This window comes from Sphaeroforma arctica (genome assembly GCF_001186125.1).
Source record: "Sphaeroforma arctica JP610 unplaced genomic scaffold supercont1.161, whole genome shotgun sequence".
Taxonomy (NCBI): domain Eukaryota; class Ichthyosporea; order Ichthyophonida; genus Sphaeroforma; species Sphaeroforma arctica.
Window position 1 is genome coordinate 93,978 of NW_014040397.1, and position 18,160 is coordinate 112,137.

At 45.4% G+C, this 18,160-nt stretch overlaps 2 protein-coding genes across 3 annotated transcripts in view; one reads left to right on the top strand and one right to left on the bottom strand.

Moving 5' to 3' along the window:
• Positions 1-1,159: 1,159 nt before the first annotated feature.
• On the bottom strand, positions 1,160-17,092 carry SARC_03247 (the record flags this gene model as incomplete). 2 transcript variants are annotated; one of them, XM_014302972.1, is made up of 18 exons in its annotated part: positions 1,160-1,182; positions 1,705-1,746; positions 2,736-3,039; positions 3,543-3,680; positions 4,026-4,165; positions 4,630-4,847; positions 5,662-7,683; positions 7,846-8,234; positions 8,360-8,522; positions 8,815-9,166; positions 9,402-9,624; positions 9,928-10,457; positions 10,641-10,886; positions 11,345-12,723; positions 13,317-13,567; positions 13,879-14,118; positions 14,860-15,813; positions 16,319-16,928. In XM_014302972.1, 16 exons carry the CDS (start codon positions 16,926-16,928, stop codon positions 2,741-2,743), a joined length of 8,154 nt encoding a protein of 2,717 aa, XP_014158447.1. In that variant the 3' UTR covers positions 1,160-1,182; positions 1,705-1,746; positions 2,736-2,740. The 2 variants fall into 2 exon arrangements, with proteins under 2 accessions (XP_014158447.1, XP_014158446.1); XM_014302971.1 differs by lacking the exon at positions 1,705-1,746 and having other exon boundaries at positions 1,161-1,182; positions 16,319-17,092.
• A 396-nt stretch (positions 17,093-17,488) lies between these two features.
• Positions 17,489-18,160, top strand: part of SARC_03248 (hypothetical protein) — a 6,141-nt gene continuing 5,469 nt past the window's right edge. Inside the window, exon 1 of the mRNA XM_014302973.1 lies at positions 17,489-17,864. Coding sequence (XP_014158448.1) covers positions 17,579-17,864 — 286 coding nt within the window. The 5' untranslated portion in view covers positions 17,489-17,578. The remainder of the gene's footprint in view (positions 17,865-18,160) is intronic.

Genomic DNA, 18,160 nt, shown 5'->3' on the forward strand with positions numbered 1-18,160 from the left:
TTAGATATTAATATGGCCGTCGCCAGAATAAATACCAGCAACAGCCACGATGGAGTTCTACGTTCTTTAAAGTGTGGCTCGAAATCAATTCGAAATAGGAATTTTCATTGCAGAATTTTGATTCCTTATAGTGCAGAGCAGAGGTCAATACGAGCAATCGCGCTTCAGTGCTCAAAGATTCAAATATGCATTCATATTCTACGGTGTTCGGAGAAAATCCAGTTGGTGCTTCTGACGAGAACAGCTCAGCTAGAACTGGAAAAGACAGGCAACTATAAGCCCACCCAGATAGACTGATACAAATGTATAACATAATGCTGTGCTGTACTACATACGATGTAGTACTCTTGAAAATTTATTTTCTTTTCTTTCGTCCCCCCACCCCATTGGTTGTGATACTATGTACTCAGTAAAGGCCTGTTGTGTGTTGCCTATTGAATTACCGATCTCGGCTTACAAAGTCTGTCGATGCAACTTATATCTGTCGGTCCCTTGAGGAATTTGGTGTGGCTCTGAGGAATTCGGGATGCGTGATAAATATCCGAAATGCATCCCTAAATCCCGATTTTCCGGCTTGAAAATCTAATGTTCTCATCTAAGTCGCCTCCGGTTAATCTGGGCTCTCAATCTCATCAGTATGAGCTTCAGTATTATAAATCCTAATTTTTTTTTTGGGATTTTTTTGTGTACCCTTTCGGGATTGTGAATCAGCGCATAGTGGTATGTAGGTAATGTAACATTCTCGCGTTTCGCGAAATGTTAATATGCAAGCACTGCAAATGCTGTTCTACGTGAAGGTAGTATAATGCATCTATAATAGCGGCTGTGTACACACACATCTATATAGCTTCTATCAAACACCCAATTAGAAGCTCCCCCAAGCGACCAACATGTTCTGAACTTCAGGATTATCGAGGCGAGTCAGTAAGGAAAGGGAGTGAGTGAACGCAATGGAAATAGAATAAGTTTCGAGCAAGCGCCCACAACTCACACAACTGTCCAATAGCACACACAAACCCCTCACCTTACCGGGTGTTGACCCGATTCTCATGAATCGAGCTTATCCCACATCCACATTCCGTTTCACATTCCAGAGAAAATCGGAAATATTCTTTTCCAATCCACAAGCCCAAGTCGGCGGCTGGCTTGGAATACTCATCCCTGTGCGACATTACATCCATCCTGTGAACACAATTCACGAACCCACACAAAACGAGTAAATCAGAAGTACACAGTTTACATGTACGAAAAACGGAAAGATAGCATAATTGGGTTCTCATTACACGACAACGACACAAAACACATACAATAATAACATTGGTATTTAAATTCATGTACGAAGATAGGAGCACACAATAACGAGTTTGATTTCTTCCACATTATCGCACATGCATGCGTACATAAAAGATACAGGTACATCGTTTATGTACCAAATATGGTCAAGAAATATACAGTAATCACAGCCGTCCACCCACGAGGGCATATAAATGTACGTATATACCAAATGTACGTTATATATACACATGCACGCACAATTGCAATTTGCATACAATTTAAAAACGGATCATATATGCGTGAATTCGCATATAAATGTATACATACAGATCCAAGGATGTAGAAGTATACATTTACATACAAACATACAGAAACATATATATTCATATGGATTTGTACATACATACAGGCACACCAATATATATTTACCGGTCATATTCCAACGTATACGTCGTTATACAAGAGAGGTTTCTTTGAAATAAACATCCGGAAGGAAATGACGAATGTAAATATTGCAACACACACATACATATATACATACACGTACAACAGACATACACGTACGATCGAATATTGTAATGCCATCCACCATTGAAATGCGTATACATTCATGAGAGTGTATGAGCATTCAAAAATGACGCCCGGAATCGAGTTTGGTCGTTGTAGCACAAGTAATTCCAAATAGAAATAAATATGCACATAAATGCATATATAGCATTATAAAGCAAACGCAGATAACACATAGTACGTAAAAAGTTCACAAGATCACGACCAATACACATAGGTACCACAACCAGAAAAGAAACAGGGGAAAGAGAAAGAACGGGATGCCACAACCATCCCGTTGGGTTGTTGATGTCGGTTTAGAGTATAATCACGGACTGAACATTTGCAGCATAGACGCTAAGTATGGTTTGAATGCGATACAAGAGCGTTCTAGTTGGGGGGCTCCGGTGGATTACGCGCAAGTGCATTGGTGGTCTAATGACTTTGTAGTTACCGAACGATAAATAGCGCAAAATGAAACCGAACTCAGATACAGTCGAAGGGGAGGTGCATATGTGTCGCACGTCTTTGAGTTGACAAGGCAACGTATAGGTACCTTATGTGCGGGTGACAGGATGTACGGCCGCTACACACATTTCAATTCTTACGGAAGAGGATTCGAATTTGGAAGTAGGTATGCTACTTTTCATTCTCCAAAGGACTTGTACGATGAACGCTGTACCACGCACACCAAACATGCAGCATATACAACACGACTCTGAAACATAGTATAAAATACATTTATATAAATAAATATAAGAAATACATATAAATATATACATACATACATACACATGTATATATATATAAATAGATATAGATATATATACATATGCATATATCTAGAAGACAAAACTTTGCGCATGAATGAGAGATGATAGGCGAGAGGAAGGAGAAGGGAAATGGCGAGGCACCTTGATCAGTCTCCGGAAACGCTCTCGGCACTGGTATCCGTGGGAGCTGTGGCCTTATCAGCATCTATCCGCGGTGCTTCATTATATTGATCCTCGTATTCTTGTGTGTTTGTACTTGACTTCGTAGTGGTGTCTGTGTCTATCCTGGTACTTCCAATAATCACACCCCGTGCTATAGCCGCACGCATGACATCGGTGATGGCTGCTTGGTGGTTGCTGCCGTGTGAGATGGCGACAAAGTCTAGGTTCTCGAAATCTAACCAATCCTGCCACAGTGCGGCACACAAGGGCAGACTACCCACGCCTGAGTAGAAGGTATAAGTGATACAGTTAGGGGTGGGTGGGTACGATACACTGTCTGTGTGTGAACCATGCCTGAGTAGAAGGTATAAGTGATACAATTAGGGGTGGGTGGGTACGATACACTGTCTGTGTGAACCATGCCCGAGTAGAAGGTATAAGTAATACAATGAGGGGTGGGTGGGTACGATATACTGTCGGCGTGACCCATGCCTGAGTAGAAGGTATAAGTGATACAATTAGGGGAGAGTAGGTACGATATACACTGTGTGAACCATGCCAGAAGGTATAAGTGATACAATTAGGGGAGGGTGAATACGAAGGGTATCGGCTGTATGGCGGTACAGTGTAGCAGTCTGTATGTACATATACATGCATGGACTACAAGAAGGGCACGATACATAACAATACAGACACAGTATCATACACAAATCATGTAGAGCGCACATATACCCCATACTACACGGAGAATCATGGCAACTTCTTGGCGTATGTAAGTATGCCTACCTGCACTGTACAGCCATCTGGCTTCCTCAATCTTCTTCTCGTTAATCTCTAAAGCCGCAGCCATCCGCCAGGCTACAAAGAACTGGGGACAGGCGCGTACCAACCGCCCCAGAATATTATGTGCCTTCTGTACGGCGCCTGTTTATGAAAAAGTTATACGAGAGGTATATATCAATGACTGTCATGACAAGGCAATTGTTTCAGCCATGTACATATATACATAAATTCATTTAATAGGATTTCAATACACATATATTACCATAATTGAAGACACAAGTATAGGGTACCGCAACGGACGGGCAAACATCAAACTTGACGACAAGCATATCGGACTATAAATGGTAATATATGTATTACAAATCAAGTTGGAGTACATATGCAACAGAGAACTCCACAAAAGAAAAAAGGGAAAAAAGGAGCTAGATATCTACAACGACGCGCAAGTATCTAGTCATACATAAAAGAAACTGTAAATATACGTACCTATACTGTACTGATAATACACTGCCTTGAGGGAGATGGATGGATTGTCGGGCTCCAAACGAAGAGTGCTTTCGAACACTAAGCTCCATCGATTCTCCGGTAGACAATTGAAGAAGTAATCTAGTACTTTCCCAGAGAATCTGAATGTAGGTAGAAAGATGCGTGAGCATATACTTGGGCAGCAAATAATAACTGAAGCACTAAAGAGGACTCTTTTTAACGATAAATAAATAAACAAATAAATCTGATTACAGTTATAGAGGGATAATAAAAATTCTTATATATGAGTTGATAGTTGGAACAGTTTTTGTTCCGTTCCCACAGGTTCGGTGGTCACAGCGATACGCGAGGGGTATTCTACAGAGGTTGCGGGTAGAAGATACATATAGTCAATCTCCCCGCCCAATACACTAGCATAGCCAATGATCACTGCAATGGATGTAGCATGCGGTCTATCGCCGGTGATGGCTTTTCCCGAGCACAACCTGGAATTTATACATAAAAACAACAACACACATACGCACATACCATACATACATACATATTCACACAGACAGATTCTCACTCTACCACGTAAACATAGTGAGATAGTCGATATATATACCTATAGTCCTTCTCCCGACCCAGCCCAATAGCATATCCATAGCTCGCTGCAATGGATGTAGCAAACGGTGTTATTGCTGGTGACGGGTTTCGGACACGGCATCTATTAAGAACATCCTGTATCTTGGACTGATACACTGTTAGTTCGGTACACTCGAGGTCAGGAACTTCACGCCGTTTCTGCGTGTCGCAGAGATATTCGACGTAGTCTATGTACACCTGTGAGTGGAGGGAATCCATAAATACGGCGATTAGTATATTTGTACTGAGTATGTATGAAAACATGTTTTCATCAGAACACCCACACGTGCCTACAAGCACGTCCGATCGTGGAAATGGCCCATTTTTCACATGTCAATAAATATACATATATATATTTATAAATATATATACATACATATAAATACAGATACATACATATAAATACAATGAGAAAATAGCACATACCATATACACGTCTTCCTAGCTGAATTTCCTCAAATATACAGATACATAATATATATCGACATACATACATGTCCTGGCTGGTAGTGTCATTTCATGTGACTCAGAATTCCCACACATACCTAGCGAGCAGGACCTGCACTCGCCAGTGAGCACGACAAAAACCACATCCCATCTCCACACCACCTTACACATACATAATTTATATCGACATACATACATGTCCTGGCTGGTAGTGCCATTTCATGTGATTCATAATTCACACACAGACCTAGCGAGCAGGACCTGCACCCCGCCAGTGAGCAAGACAAAAACCACATCCCATCTCCACACCACCTTGCACAACACATGCATAGTTTTAATCAGCTCGAACATTGTCCAATCCCGTACTATACCACGAATGCGATTACTCTTGATATACCTAAATACACATCCCAAATCTCTATACACACTACTCTAGATATACCTAAATACAAATCCCAAATCTCTATACACACTACTATTTATATGCTTAAAAACACATCCCAAATCTCTATACACACTACTCTTGCTATGCTCAAATACACATCTCAAATCTCTATACACACACCTGACGTGCTGGGCTCCCACTCTGCAGTGTGACCAACGCGAGATCGTACGCCACCTCAACGCCATCTTGCTCCACATATGCTTCCTCATTAAAAGCTCCGTTACTCTCCGCACCCGTTGCCAACTGCAGGTACAGACAGTAACACTGCCACAGGGCTGCGTCCTGCCTACGCACACTCACAGACGAACTCGCCGCACAGTTCGGTACCAAGGTAGGCAGTTTGGTGTCATACGCGACAGGCAACCCCAGCAGGGTACGGTAGAGGGTGGCTACGTCCATGCATTTTCCCACAGTATCAGTGGTGATGGTCTGTGAGACCAGGATGTCTCTGTCATGGCTGTAGTGCACCCGCGCACACACGGTGAGCAGGGTGGAAGCTTTCTCCGCATCTCCACACGCCAGACTCCACCGCACATACGCGTATAGCACCCGTGGCACGTCCGCTATAGACAGTGTGACCTCAGCAGAGTCTGTACCACTCTTGCTATCACCAGCACCAACCAGATCGCTAGTCTGAGCTTCCTGGGCTTGGGATGTTGAAGGGCAGTTCGGCACTGCTCCTCTTACTGGCAACTCGGCCAACCCCGTTCGCCCACACGCTACGCCTATAACATAGTCAAGCAGGCCCGAGGTCTCCTGACAGGCCATACACAGGCGGATGTACACCATAACACCTCGTACGCGATCTTCGCTGGCGTGTACTGTCTGTGTTCGCTCTGCTACGGTAGTAAACATACGGTTCAACATCTCCAACCCGTCCTTGAACAGCACCTGGTGCGATACCGGGGTTGCCGCGACGCCACCGACCGCTCCACTGCTGTCAGTATCTGTGGCAATTTCAGACGCGCGTGTACTCGGATCGGCCAGGTGGACTATCAGCCACACTGCACTCAGGCACAGTAGAGTACCGAACCTTTCTGCAGCTATTTCTCCTACTTCACCATGATCCCTACGCCCGTGCAATACTGCCATGGCCGACCGGTAGTGGCCAATTAACGAGGAATACGCCTGACGCAGCACGTTCACTGGTAGTCGAGACCACTCCAACACACTCTCACCCAACAGATCGGGCACGGGCGCATCCTGGGAGTCCATATACAGCGCCACAGGCACAGTATGGAACATTCGCACATGCAGGTAAGTCAGCCACAGCCGCGCAATGTTGCCCGGTCCTAGTCTGTCTGTGATCCCCGCAAAGACAACGGAGCCCTGCTTAGGCACTATTCTTGTAGCTTGAGCTGGTGATGTGGTTTGTGTGTGAGTACGTACTCGAGCTTCCGTACCCGTCTTCACATGCGGGTATGCACGTTCAGAACCAGGCGTAAGCATGCTCTCGCACAGATCGATGGCGGTGGCACGCCGGCCTGTTAACAGATGCAGATGTACGGCATACACCGCAAACCGCAGCAGACTATCCTCCAACTCCTCCACATTCACAGCCGCATGATGTCCAGAGCCACCCGCGTATCCATCCGATCCCTGTTCCGTATCAGTGTCTGGGCTTGGGGATGTCGTCTGTTCTGTCTCCGGGTCCAGGTCCATGTCTGTACCGCTACTCTCGCCCTCTTCCGAGCCTTCTCCATTTTGCGCAAAGACCCCCTCCAAGGCCCCCTGCGCCGCACTATTAACATCGCTGTCGTCATCGCTTGTGGAACCGTCCTCGCCATCGGTGGAGCACATATACTCGTGATCATCCACCTTCATGGCATCTGCAGTGTCCGGGTTCTCATCTATTGGACCCCTTTCGCGTGTTCGTAGCTGCGCTTCGAGCCCAGCTTTTCGGGTTTGTGCGTGTATCTTCTTGGCACGGGCCTGTTCTGCGAGTGCCCTTATATTCTGCGATTTGGAACGCGTGCTGGCGATAACCAGATTCGGGTCTTGTCTCCGCTGTTCTGTCGTGAGTGGGGTTCGGGTAGTCGCTATTGAACCCGATTTTGATTCTGAATTTCGCTTTATATTCGACCCTCGGTTTTTAGCAGCGGTTGAGCTTGCCCGCGTTTCCAGCTTCTCATCGAGGCAGCCCTAGTGGTAGAAATGTGCGAACACTGATATGTTACGGAATCATATACCGCCTAGTAATCTAGAAATGTGCTGGTAAAACATGCATTAAGATTCACATCGTATTACCCATACAAAAAGATTTTACATATAAACCCATGTTTAAAAATGCTTTCATATACTCACCTGGATAGCTTCATATGCGCGGCAAACAGTCTTGTACATCTCCGAGTACGAGCTATCAAAGTGTATCAGGTGCCACCACAGCTTGAAGCTCCAAGGCACTAGCCTGACAGCATCTGCATACACCTCAGCGATATCATCTTCCTCATCAACGTGTTCTTCGTACAAGGTCAGATACTCGATCCAGAGACTCTCGCTATCTCGGTTCAGTTCCAGGCCACGTGAGAGCACGTGTAAGGATATCCTCGCGGACTGTTTCTCGCGCTGCTCCACGGTTGCCATGGAAACGGTATCGTTCAGTGCAGTGTTGGCGGCGTCTTTCGCAAACTCGATCCACAGAGATGTGTCACGTGGGTGTTTCTTCAGAATGGCTTCAAAATCACGTTTTACACCTACAACGATGGATACATCCATATGACGCGTATGACGGTGGAAGTATAAGTTTAAACGGCGTACAGAGTACTATATAAGCAGAGAATATTTCAGACGCGGAATTCCAATCCACTTGACTACACACCTGAGTTGGCAGAGTCCCAATACCGAACTATCTCTTTATCGTCTGTGTTGTCGCGCCTTGCGTTGCCCTTGAGCGTGTGCCCGATCTTCATCGTTGCCTTCGCATCCTCAATGCGAGCCTCCAGTGCGTCTATGCTGACCTCTCGAGGGTCTAGGCGCTTTGGCTGATGGGTTATAATAGCATACATCAGAAACACGGCCAATAATAAGCCTTGCACACCACATATAGCCCTCAATCCCATTTGTAGCCAAGAAACAGGTCGTGTATTTTTAGATGTAAAACTAGCTTCCAACCACTAATCACATATCGTGGGCATGGTGTAGGTAGAAGCAATTCCCTAATAATAATAACGAAAAGGTGTTCACGGAAAAAATAAACATGACTGAGCGTACACTTCATGTGCATATCCACGAGTCTAACCATACGTTCTAATCGGATCACACAGAGCCACTTACCGGTGCAAGGGCATGCTGAGTGCTCGTAGGTGTCCACTTCCTCGGGGCTGCCGCAACATACTTTGGACCACCACGTGCCGCATTTTCCTTCGAATTATTCACTTCGGATACCAACATCAACTGCAACTCCTTATCGCCCAGCGTGGGGTATTTGCTACGCAGTTTTCCTACACGCTCGGCTATTTGATCCTGGCCGTCTAACTCATCTCCCGCGTAGGAGGCAATGTCTTGCAATAAATCGGCCTCGGAAAGGGTGTAATCCTTGACGTGTTGGGCTCTGCAAGTGCTGGAGCGGCACACTTTGCCCTCCAGTTCTTTCATACAGAACATCTTCATTGGATCGATTTTGTGGCTGTGCAACGAGATAGATTCATAGAAGATTGTCAGGCAAAGTATGTATAGAACAAACTGGAGTTCGGTGTCGAACGTATAAAACGGCACATTGATAAATTAAATTTGAGTTTTACCACTGAGTTTGAACATCGCAAAATGAAACGACAGATCGAGATATCACACTATACGTTGTAGTCTAATCAAATCCAAGGTAACACAGCATCGACTCCATGAAGCGCTCAAGTAGTCCTCACCTGTAGGTGTTCGAGGCGATGCTCAAATTCGCTTTCGTGCGATAAAACGGGACGAAGCGGTATGACTTAAACATCCTGAGCGGGCTCTCATACATGCCACTTGTGTCAGCACCCCACTGATCCGGCTGACTGTCCGGTACCTCGTTGGATTCAACTTGGTTTGCTAACAACGTAAACCGGTTGTTAAGATCATTCACGGGTCGTCCGGGCTTGGCGGTGGCGCCTGGATATTAATCCGACATACAGAGCCGTTGAGGATGAACGTCCGTTCAAAATTATGCAGATATGCTAATGTACGTACACAGTTTGCGTGTAAGCTGGCGTGTTTAAAAGACTACATGTATCAACAGAAAGCAAATGGACTTTCTGTAGCAGGTATTCTCAATGTAATACAATTATTCATGCCAATTGAGGTATGGATTTAGACCCACCTCAACAGGTTAAATCAGATAAACCTGCACCCATAAAGATATATTCCGAAATACACGACTGCAATAGCAAGACACCAATAAGAAACCACTCGTACCTGGCTGTCTCCCGACTATTCCATTACGCACTTTCGATGCAGGTATGATCACCTTCGGCGTATCCGTTCCCATTTTGCCATGCGGTTTAGAACCGGTGGACCTTTTCGATACAGGTTTGTTATAATCCCGTTGCGCTTGCCCCTGTAGTTTTATAGTGTCAATAATCCACGCGTTCGAGGCACCTAACGCCGCTCTAAAAGGCAATACCCACGTACGACGCGGTACTGTTAGGGTACCCTGGTCCACTGCACCTCGTTCCCTGACATTAGTGCCGGTGCTCTCCATTTGCACTTTGTCAGGCTCGCCTGAATGCTTCTGGGACTGTTGACCTGCACCAGCCCCGGGCGATGGCCGGGGAGCGGTTGCCATGGCAACACTCGACCCGCTGTCAGAGGCGGCGGCAGTAATCGCAAGAGGAGAGGACACAACCCGCTTTGCATCGAGACTTTCGAGATCTTTAGTCGCTTGTACGCGAAGGGCTGCTATCTCCGCGTCGGTGGCTGTATCGTCATATACAGTACTTGAGGCCCTGATAGTAGATAGTGGTAAGTGGGGAAGGTGATATTATGTGAATAGGGCGAATGACTTGCCAATTGACTGTTTAAAACCCTGTGGTACAACTCACGCCCGATATATTCAGTTCAAATTTTTCCAGCGTACTTCTTTGTATGTGCATATCCTAACCACACACGGCTAGTGCACATGTACATACCCACTCTTCAGCGCCAATGTCGCTCGTCGGCTATTGACCAGAGAATCAAGCAGCTTAACTCGGGACATATACAAAGCACCGGTCCTTTTTTTGCACTCGAGGGTTTCCAATTCGTGCTTCCTCGCTGAATCCACTATGACTTCCTTTGCCTGTCGGAGCTTGGTCTCGTTTTCTGCCAGCGCACTTTCGGTCTCGGCTAGGGCTGCCTTGAGTTCGGCCACGCGTTTCCGTTGTAGTTGACACGTGCTGTGGACATAAGTGTGTTACGAAGAGTTAAGCGAAGAATAACAACATCCATATACACAGGTTAGCGTCTTGACTTCAGAGAAAACAGGGGTGGATTTTGGGTGCTATGATAGCACAAAACTGTGATTGCTAGAAATGTGATAAAGTATCGTATATTGATACGACTGTATACTAGAAATAGCTAATAAATACACAATGTAGTTGACGAGGAGTTGTAATGATACTCTGGGACAGTAAAAATGCTTTGGAAAATAAACGCAAACTTACGAGCGACTACACACTAATAAACGGAGAGCCGACAGGGGCAGATATATACATATACATAAGTACGTATTTGCGTTGCCATTAAAAAAAAATCAGAGAGATTATACAGATATTGTGAGAGTTTTGTAAGCGTGCCACAATGATACAACAACGCGACACCAGAGAGGTGCAGGGGCACATCTTCACACACACACCTCAATACGGTATCTCGGATAGTACTCGCAGTTTTCTGCTTGGCGTGTACTGTCTCTATAACCACTCTGGACGCATTCACGAGAGCCTCGTGCTCCCTCACAGTTTCACGTTGTTGCATAATAACCTCGTGCGTGGTATTCTGTACGGTTGTAGATACAGGCACGGGCACATCCAGAGGCAGCCCATTGGAAGTTGTGCTGGGTGCAGAAGTCGAGCCTTGCACAGCGACAGCTGTTGTGGTTGCAACTGCATTTGCTGGTTCTGAGATAGAGGGTGGCGCCGGTGAGGTGTCCAGCCTAATCCTCTTATCCCGATGCTCGCTTGATGGGTCCGGAGTACTAGCCTCAACACTCGAACCAGCACCTCCCAACAACAGTGCACGCTTGTGAGCACCCGGTACACTCGCCAAGGGCGAACCCCCACTTGACAGCTCTTTGCTCGGGTCACCAGTACTTTTCGCCGAGTTGCTAGGCACAAGGACGGGCGTCACAGTAACAGGACTGGTCCTCCCCGCCGGTATCGGGGTGCTGCCTCGTGTACAGCTCGCACTATGTCTCGCACTGAGCAGGCTGACTCGGGCTTTCTTGGCCTTGCTCTTATTCGCCAGTGTTCTCCGGGCTAACTCGGCCTTGAGATTCGCCAGTCGCTCGGCATGGGTCAGTGGAACACTGGCCACGTTCCTGTTAGTAGCGGCAACGGCCTCGTCGCTGCTGCTGTCCGTATCCGTATCGTCTGGGTACAGAACGGTGGGCTGGCGCAGGAACAATGGCTCGGGTGGGAACACAGCCCTCTTTACGGGGCGCAGGGTTGACCCAGTACTCGTACTGGGGCCCTTTTTGTGAGGCATGCTTCCAGTCTGAGTTGCGTCGGGGATGGGTGTACGCGATCCCACCAGGGGTGCCGAAACCCCGCGTTGGGTCCGGGTCTGGGATTGTGTTTGGGATTGACTTGCTATTGCGTTCGCATTATTATTAACTGTACTTGCGGTTGTGGTGGCCGGTGGCAGTGCAGCAGTGGGGTGTTGGGCCTTGAGTCGATTGAGGAAGGCGGCTGCGTGGTTAACGCACGGGGTTTTTGCAGATGGTGGAACGGGTGATACTGAGCGGCTGAGCGAGCTCTGATTCGCTGCCGCAGGCACAGATGGATTCTGATTGGACACGCTACTTTCAGACGCATTCTGATTGGCGGGCGCGTCCTTGTCCGTGGTTGGCTTCTTGGCCTTTTTCGCCAGTAGCTGGGCTCGCAACGCGTTTATGTCCAACCCAATCATCTGTTGCTGTGCTTTCTTGCGTTTAACGATGGTTTCCATGGCTTTCGCGCGCAGTTTATCTAGGTCAACTGAAGACGCGGATATCGGCTTCTTCACGGAATCGACGGCCTACGGGGCGTGTGAAGTGAGATAGGATTTGCGAACGTTTCGGAATATACATGTATATATAAGCCAGTGCCACCTTACGAATTGAAAGCTAGGTCTCCGAATGTTTATACCACGAAGATGCGTCAATTGGTATATTAACAGAAATGGCCGCCTACTTAGGACGTATGGAAGATAATAAATATAATTGACCGAAACTGAATGACTGAAGAACATATCACTTATCGGATTGTGCGATGAGTTTTCCCAATGCAAACATGTGATACAATCTAAATAGATTCCTCGATAAATATATACACGACCGTGAATCTGACAAATAACTTTAACGTAGTTTTTAAATCCTACGCACAACACTCAATTGCGAAATTCTATAATATTACACCTCAAAAAATATACATACTAAACTTCAAACGAAAGAAGCTTGCCAAGACATACACAAACAGCGCGACTATACGAAACTCATATTGCAAAAACAAACTCAACGATCGCATGGGTATCATACACTACAAAACATGTCTGGAATTTCAGCATTGGCATACACTGAACGCAATCCACACCCAGCGCTGGGCTGGCGTATTCAAAACTAATATCTATACCGGTGACGCAACGCTTGTCGATGTGTGGTTAGGCTCGGCTGTCGAGGGTATAGTGGGTCTGGGTGCAGCAGGATATATTTCGATGGCAACAGGTGGACTTCTCTCGTCCTCTGAACTCATTTCCATGTCTTCTGATTGGATGATATCGTCTTGGTGCACTTTCACCTCGCCATTGGCGGCAGTTGATTGGACGACAGGTTGAGTGTCGCTATTGGTGGATTCTGATTGAGGCTCGGCGGGCTTAACGGGTTCTATCGACATCCAGAAAGGAGGAAAAGAATCGCGCCCGAGTTAAAACTCGACCTTACTAGATATCAACAAGGCGCGCTGTGCTAGTAACCAACAATCAGCATACATCCAGCTGCAGGTTTTTCAATATTTACACGCGCACACACACTCACTCGAGTGAACGTTCACGCACGTATACACACCGACCCAGACGTGACGCTGAACAAGCTTTATCGAGATAACCAACTACCAAATATGATCCATGAGCTTGCCATAGCACAACACGCGAGCGACTTCCACAATAACATATAGAGTATAGGACTAGTTTGATTACCTTTCCCTTCAACTGGAGGGGATGGTAAGTTGGGCATCAACTGCCCAGTGATTAAGTCCTCCACTACAAGTCCGTTCTCCGACGCAATACTCTTGAGATCAAGTGTCGAAGCTGAATAGGGCATTTCACAGGACAAAGTTCCCTCGACAATGGCCGAGGCCGCGTCACATTTTATACCCGAGCCAAACATAACGGGTGAGCTTTTGTGCTTCTTTGTGAGGGTCTCCAAATGATCGTTATCTGTGACGGGTTTAGCAGGCGGTGTGCAATTAAGACATTGTGCGAGCAATTTAGGCGATCTTTTTTCTGAGGTCTTCTGAGGGATCGTTATTTATAGCAATGGACTAAAAACGAGCGGCCAAGGGAATGCCCCTCATTGAAGTGAACACAATAAGAAAAATATGCAGGTTTAGGCTAGTACTCACTCTTCTCTCAACCTCAAGCCTGTACACCATTGCAATAAAATAAAATCTTCAGAACATACAGGTTTTCGGGTTTTACAGGCAGAAGCATTGAGGAGATACGGCCCGTGCTTTATGTATAAATTTGAACACCTGAATGAACCGAGTAATTTAAACTGCCCACCGAACAACAGGTCACAGACAGCACATCCCTATGAAGGGAGACTTTCATGCTTTATATAATATTGGTACAAGCAAGCGTGTAGCCGCTATACTCTGACCCTTTCGGGACACGTGCCTGACTATCACACATAATACTTGAAACACGATCTATTCATATACCACAAGTTAGTACTTATCCACAGGAACACCAGAGCTAGCACACCTCGTTGATGACAGAATCTCCCGCTTTCCACAACATTTGTACTAGCAAGCATATAGCAGCTAACCCTGCTCACTTCGAAATACCACTTTGGATAGCCCCATACCAATAAAGACACAATCAATCGCTTCAAGGACAGCATATTCAAACAATTCCATACAGATATAATTATAGGAAGACGACTTCTAAGAACCACACCTTTGAATAATTCCATGCCGAAAAACACATGATCCTTCGGCACGAAAGCCTTGTTCTGGAAAACGGTATCCTCCGCAACACCGGACCTTTTTTCCGAATCGGAGTGCAGCCTGCTCCGCCTGTTTGACCGGGTAGGACTGGAGTCCCGTCTCTGCGTACTTGCTGAGCGTACACGGGTGTGGGTGTGTGCATACCCATCCCTCGACCTATACAGCCCAGTATCAGAATCTCTGCTGATTCGAGAGGCCCTGTCTCTGTCTCTCGGGCCGCTTTTTGCTGCATTCTGAGCCAAGCCCTGCAAGCGCTGGTGTGAGTGCAGAGAGGCGTAAGACCCATACTGACCATCCCCTACATCCAATACATTCTCCCTGTCTCTCTCTAACCCAAACGAATTCGTACTACGAACCGTGCTTGCACGTTTCCGTTGCGCTTCTCGCTTTTTTTGGCCCGCAGAAACCACAGGAATGCCCTCGAACCCTTCAGGCGCACGCATAGCCAAGGGATGGCCTCCCAATACATCGGGCCCAGCCCCATTTGCCGATAGACTGGTACCCACGCCATACGTCGTGGTGGCAGAATCAGGCGTGTGTGTGGTAGTTACGGTCTCGTACGGGTCGAAAAATCCAAAACCCAGTTGATTGCGGTTATTGGTGTTGATGCCACTGATATTCACACCCGCACCCACACCCCAAGGACCAGACCCGGCTACTACTGATGTCTCGGCTATAGACTGTGAGCGCGATACCACGTGCGAGGATGCACGAGATAGACGGTGGTTTCCAGGCCCATTTAAAGACCCGATTGAATCGAAGAAATCCCTACGGTTCTGGTTTTGTTGGCTGGTCGAGTGTTGTCTTCGGTTGTTATGTGTGGAGTGAAAATCGTCGCGTTGTTCGGCGAGGGCAGCTGAGCGCCCGTGGTTTCGTAGAAGCTCTTCATATTCATCGACTTTGTCTGTGGAAGTGGGTACACCGGAAGGGTAGTGAGTAGGGGAGCGAGTGAGAAAACACAAACGGTATATATATATACACTTTTATGAATATACTTATATATATATATCTATATATTATATCACAATTCAATAAAAAACATTTGTATTTTTGTATATAACAAACATATATATATATATATATATCCATTTAAACGAATGTATACTATACGTGTATAAAATCAACACACTCAGCCACACCCAAACAGCCACACCCATATATATATATATATATATAGATTTACGTTCGCTTACATATAGCATATATACATATATACACGTGTATTATATTATTTTATAGGCTGATTGTGCATATAGTTGTAAAATACCGCTGTGATAAAGAAGGCCACAATTCAATCTTCTGGGAGAGAAAAAATAGAACTCTCACATGGTCTTATGAGACACATACAAAAACACACGACGAAGAACTTCCACAATAGCATTAATACATAACATCAAGTAGGTACACACCCTCGTCAGCAGCGATGTTCCATAGCGATCGAGAGCCTCTACTCCTATAAGCGCTCGCGTCACTGTCCCTCGCATCAGCCCGTGTATTACTTAGATCCGTATGTGTATGTGTATATATATGTGCACTCTCAGATACTTCATTTGTTGCACCGGAATTTCTCAAAGCATCACCCACTTCCACATTATCTTCACCGTAGTCACTGAGCTCGCCTTCTTCGCTGCTGCTGGTAGCGTCGCCCGCCGCCACATTCTGACTCATATTTTTATTTATAGGCCCACTTGACTTAGGCGTCTTCCTATTATTTATACTTGCATTTACTGCAACTGCCCGGGTTAACGCAAGTATTTTCGCCGTGTTTGTGGTTGCATTCACTTCGACAAGTTTAGTCGTTCTTACACTCTTATCGATACCTACACTCTCATCACACCCAGAGGACTTCGCAGTAGCATCTGTAGCATATGTATTCAGATTATTCAACCCCTGTAATCGAGAGTTACTAATCTGTTTACAGTCACTCCCAGTTGTTCTACTGTTAGCACTTGGTTCGGCCGAACTAGACTTGTACGATTTAGCAGTATGACTATGTTCAGATGCACCGGCACTCAGCATACTATGGGCTGTAATAGCAATGCGATATGTATTGTGATGATATGAGATAGGTATGGTTTAATCTCTTGCTGCTGTGTATGTTATACGTGTAAGTATGTATGTATGTATGTATTCATGTACATCATATAATACACAGGAAGTACGTGTATGTCCCTATACTCTCATATACGTGATGTACAAATAGTGGCGTCACTGTGGCGGATGGTTGCTATTGCGCGTGTGGGCAAATGTTTGGGCCGTGCCAAATAGCGCGTGACAAAATAAGCAAATTTTCGAGGTCAACGACATGTACAATATTTTTTTCTTATAGTGCAAGCTTACTGATGCATACTGGTAATAAACATCTAGTAGAAATTAAAAAACAAAGTTACAGTCGATTTTCAGGGTAACATAATTGAGAAAATATAGTTTAAAACATGTACTATTGTGTGTCGGAAACTATCTCATTTGGCTCGCGTGCTCTCAAATCGCCTCACAGCTGCAACATGTTGCTTCTGATAGATGTTAGCTTCTTATCCGAGATATATATCGTTTGTAGACCCTAAAAAGTGATAGTATTATTGCTCTCTCTCTATATATATATACATATACATAAGCTTGTGAGCGTGTAGTGATACACACAGCGCAAGCGCTATATATATATATATAAAATGGGGAAGAAGAAAAAATCGAAACCTCAAAAACCATGGTGCTACTACTGCGACCGCGAGTTTGACGATGAGAAGGTGCTGATTATGCACCAGAAAGCAAAGCATTTCAAATGTATTGTGTGTAGTAAGAAGCTCAATACGGCGGGTGGTATGGTTATACATTGTATGCAAGTCCATAAAGAACAAGTCAAGAGTGTGCCTAATGCGAAGGAGGGTAGGACGTCCGTGGACTTAGAGGTGTTTGGAATGGAAGGTATACCGGCTTCTGCGTTGCAACAAAAAGCGGGTAAGTCGAGTGCAGATAAGGTTCAACAAATGGTATTCTAAGCTTTGGGGTTTTTTTTGCTGGTTATGGCTGTCATGAATACCTATATACCTATATATATATACCTATATATATATATATATATGCATATACAGACATACATACATACATACATACATGCACAAACACACAAACACACACACACACACACACACACATATTATATATATATATATATATATATAATATAATATATATATAACTATANAATATACATATATATATATATAGGTATAGTATATTATACTAANAGTATA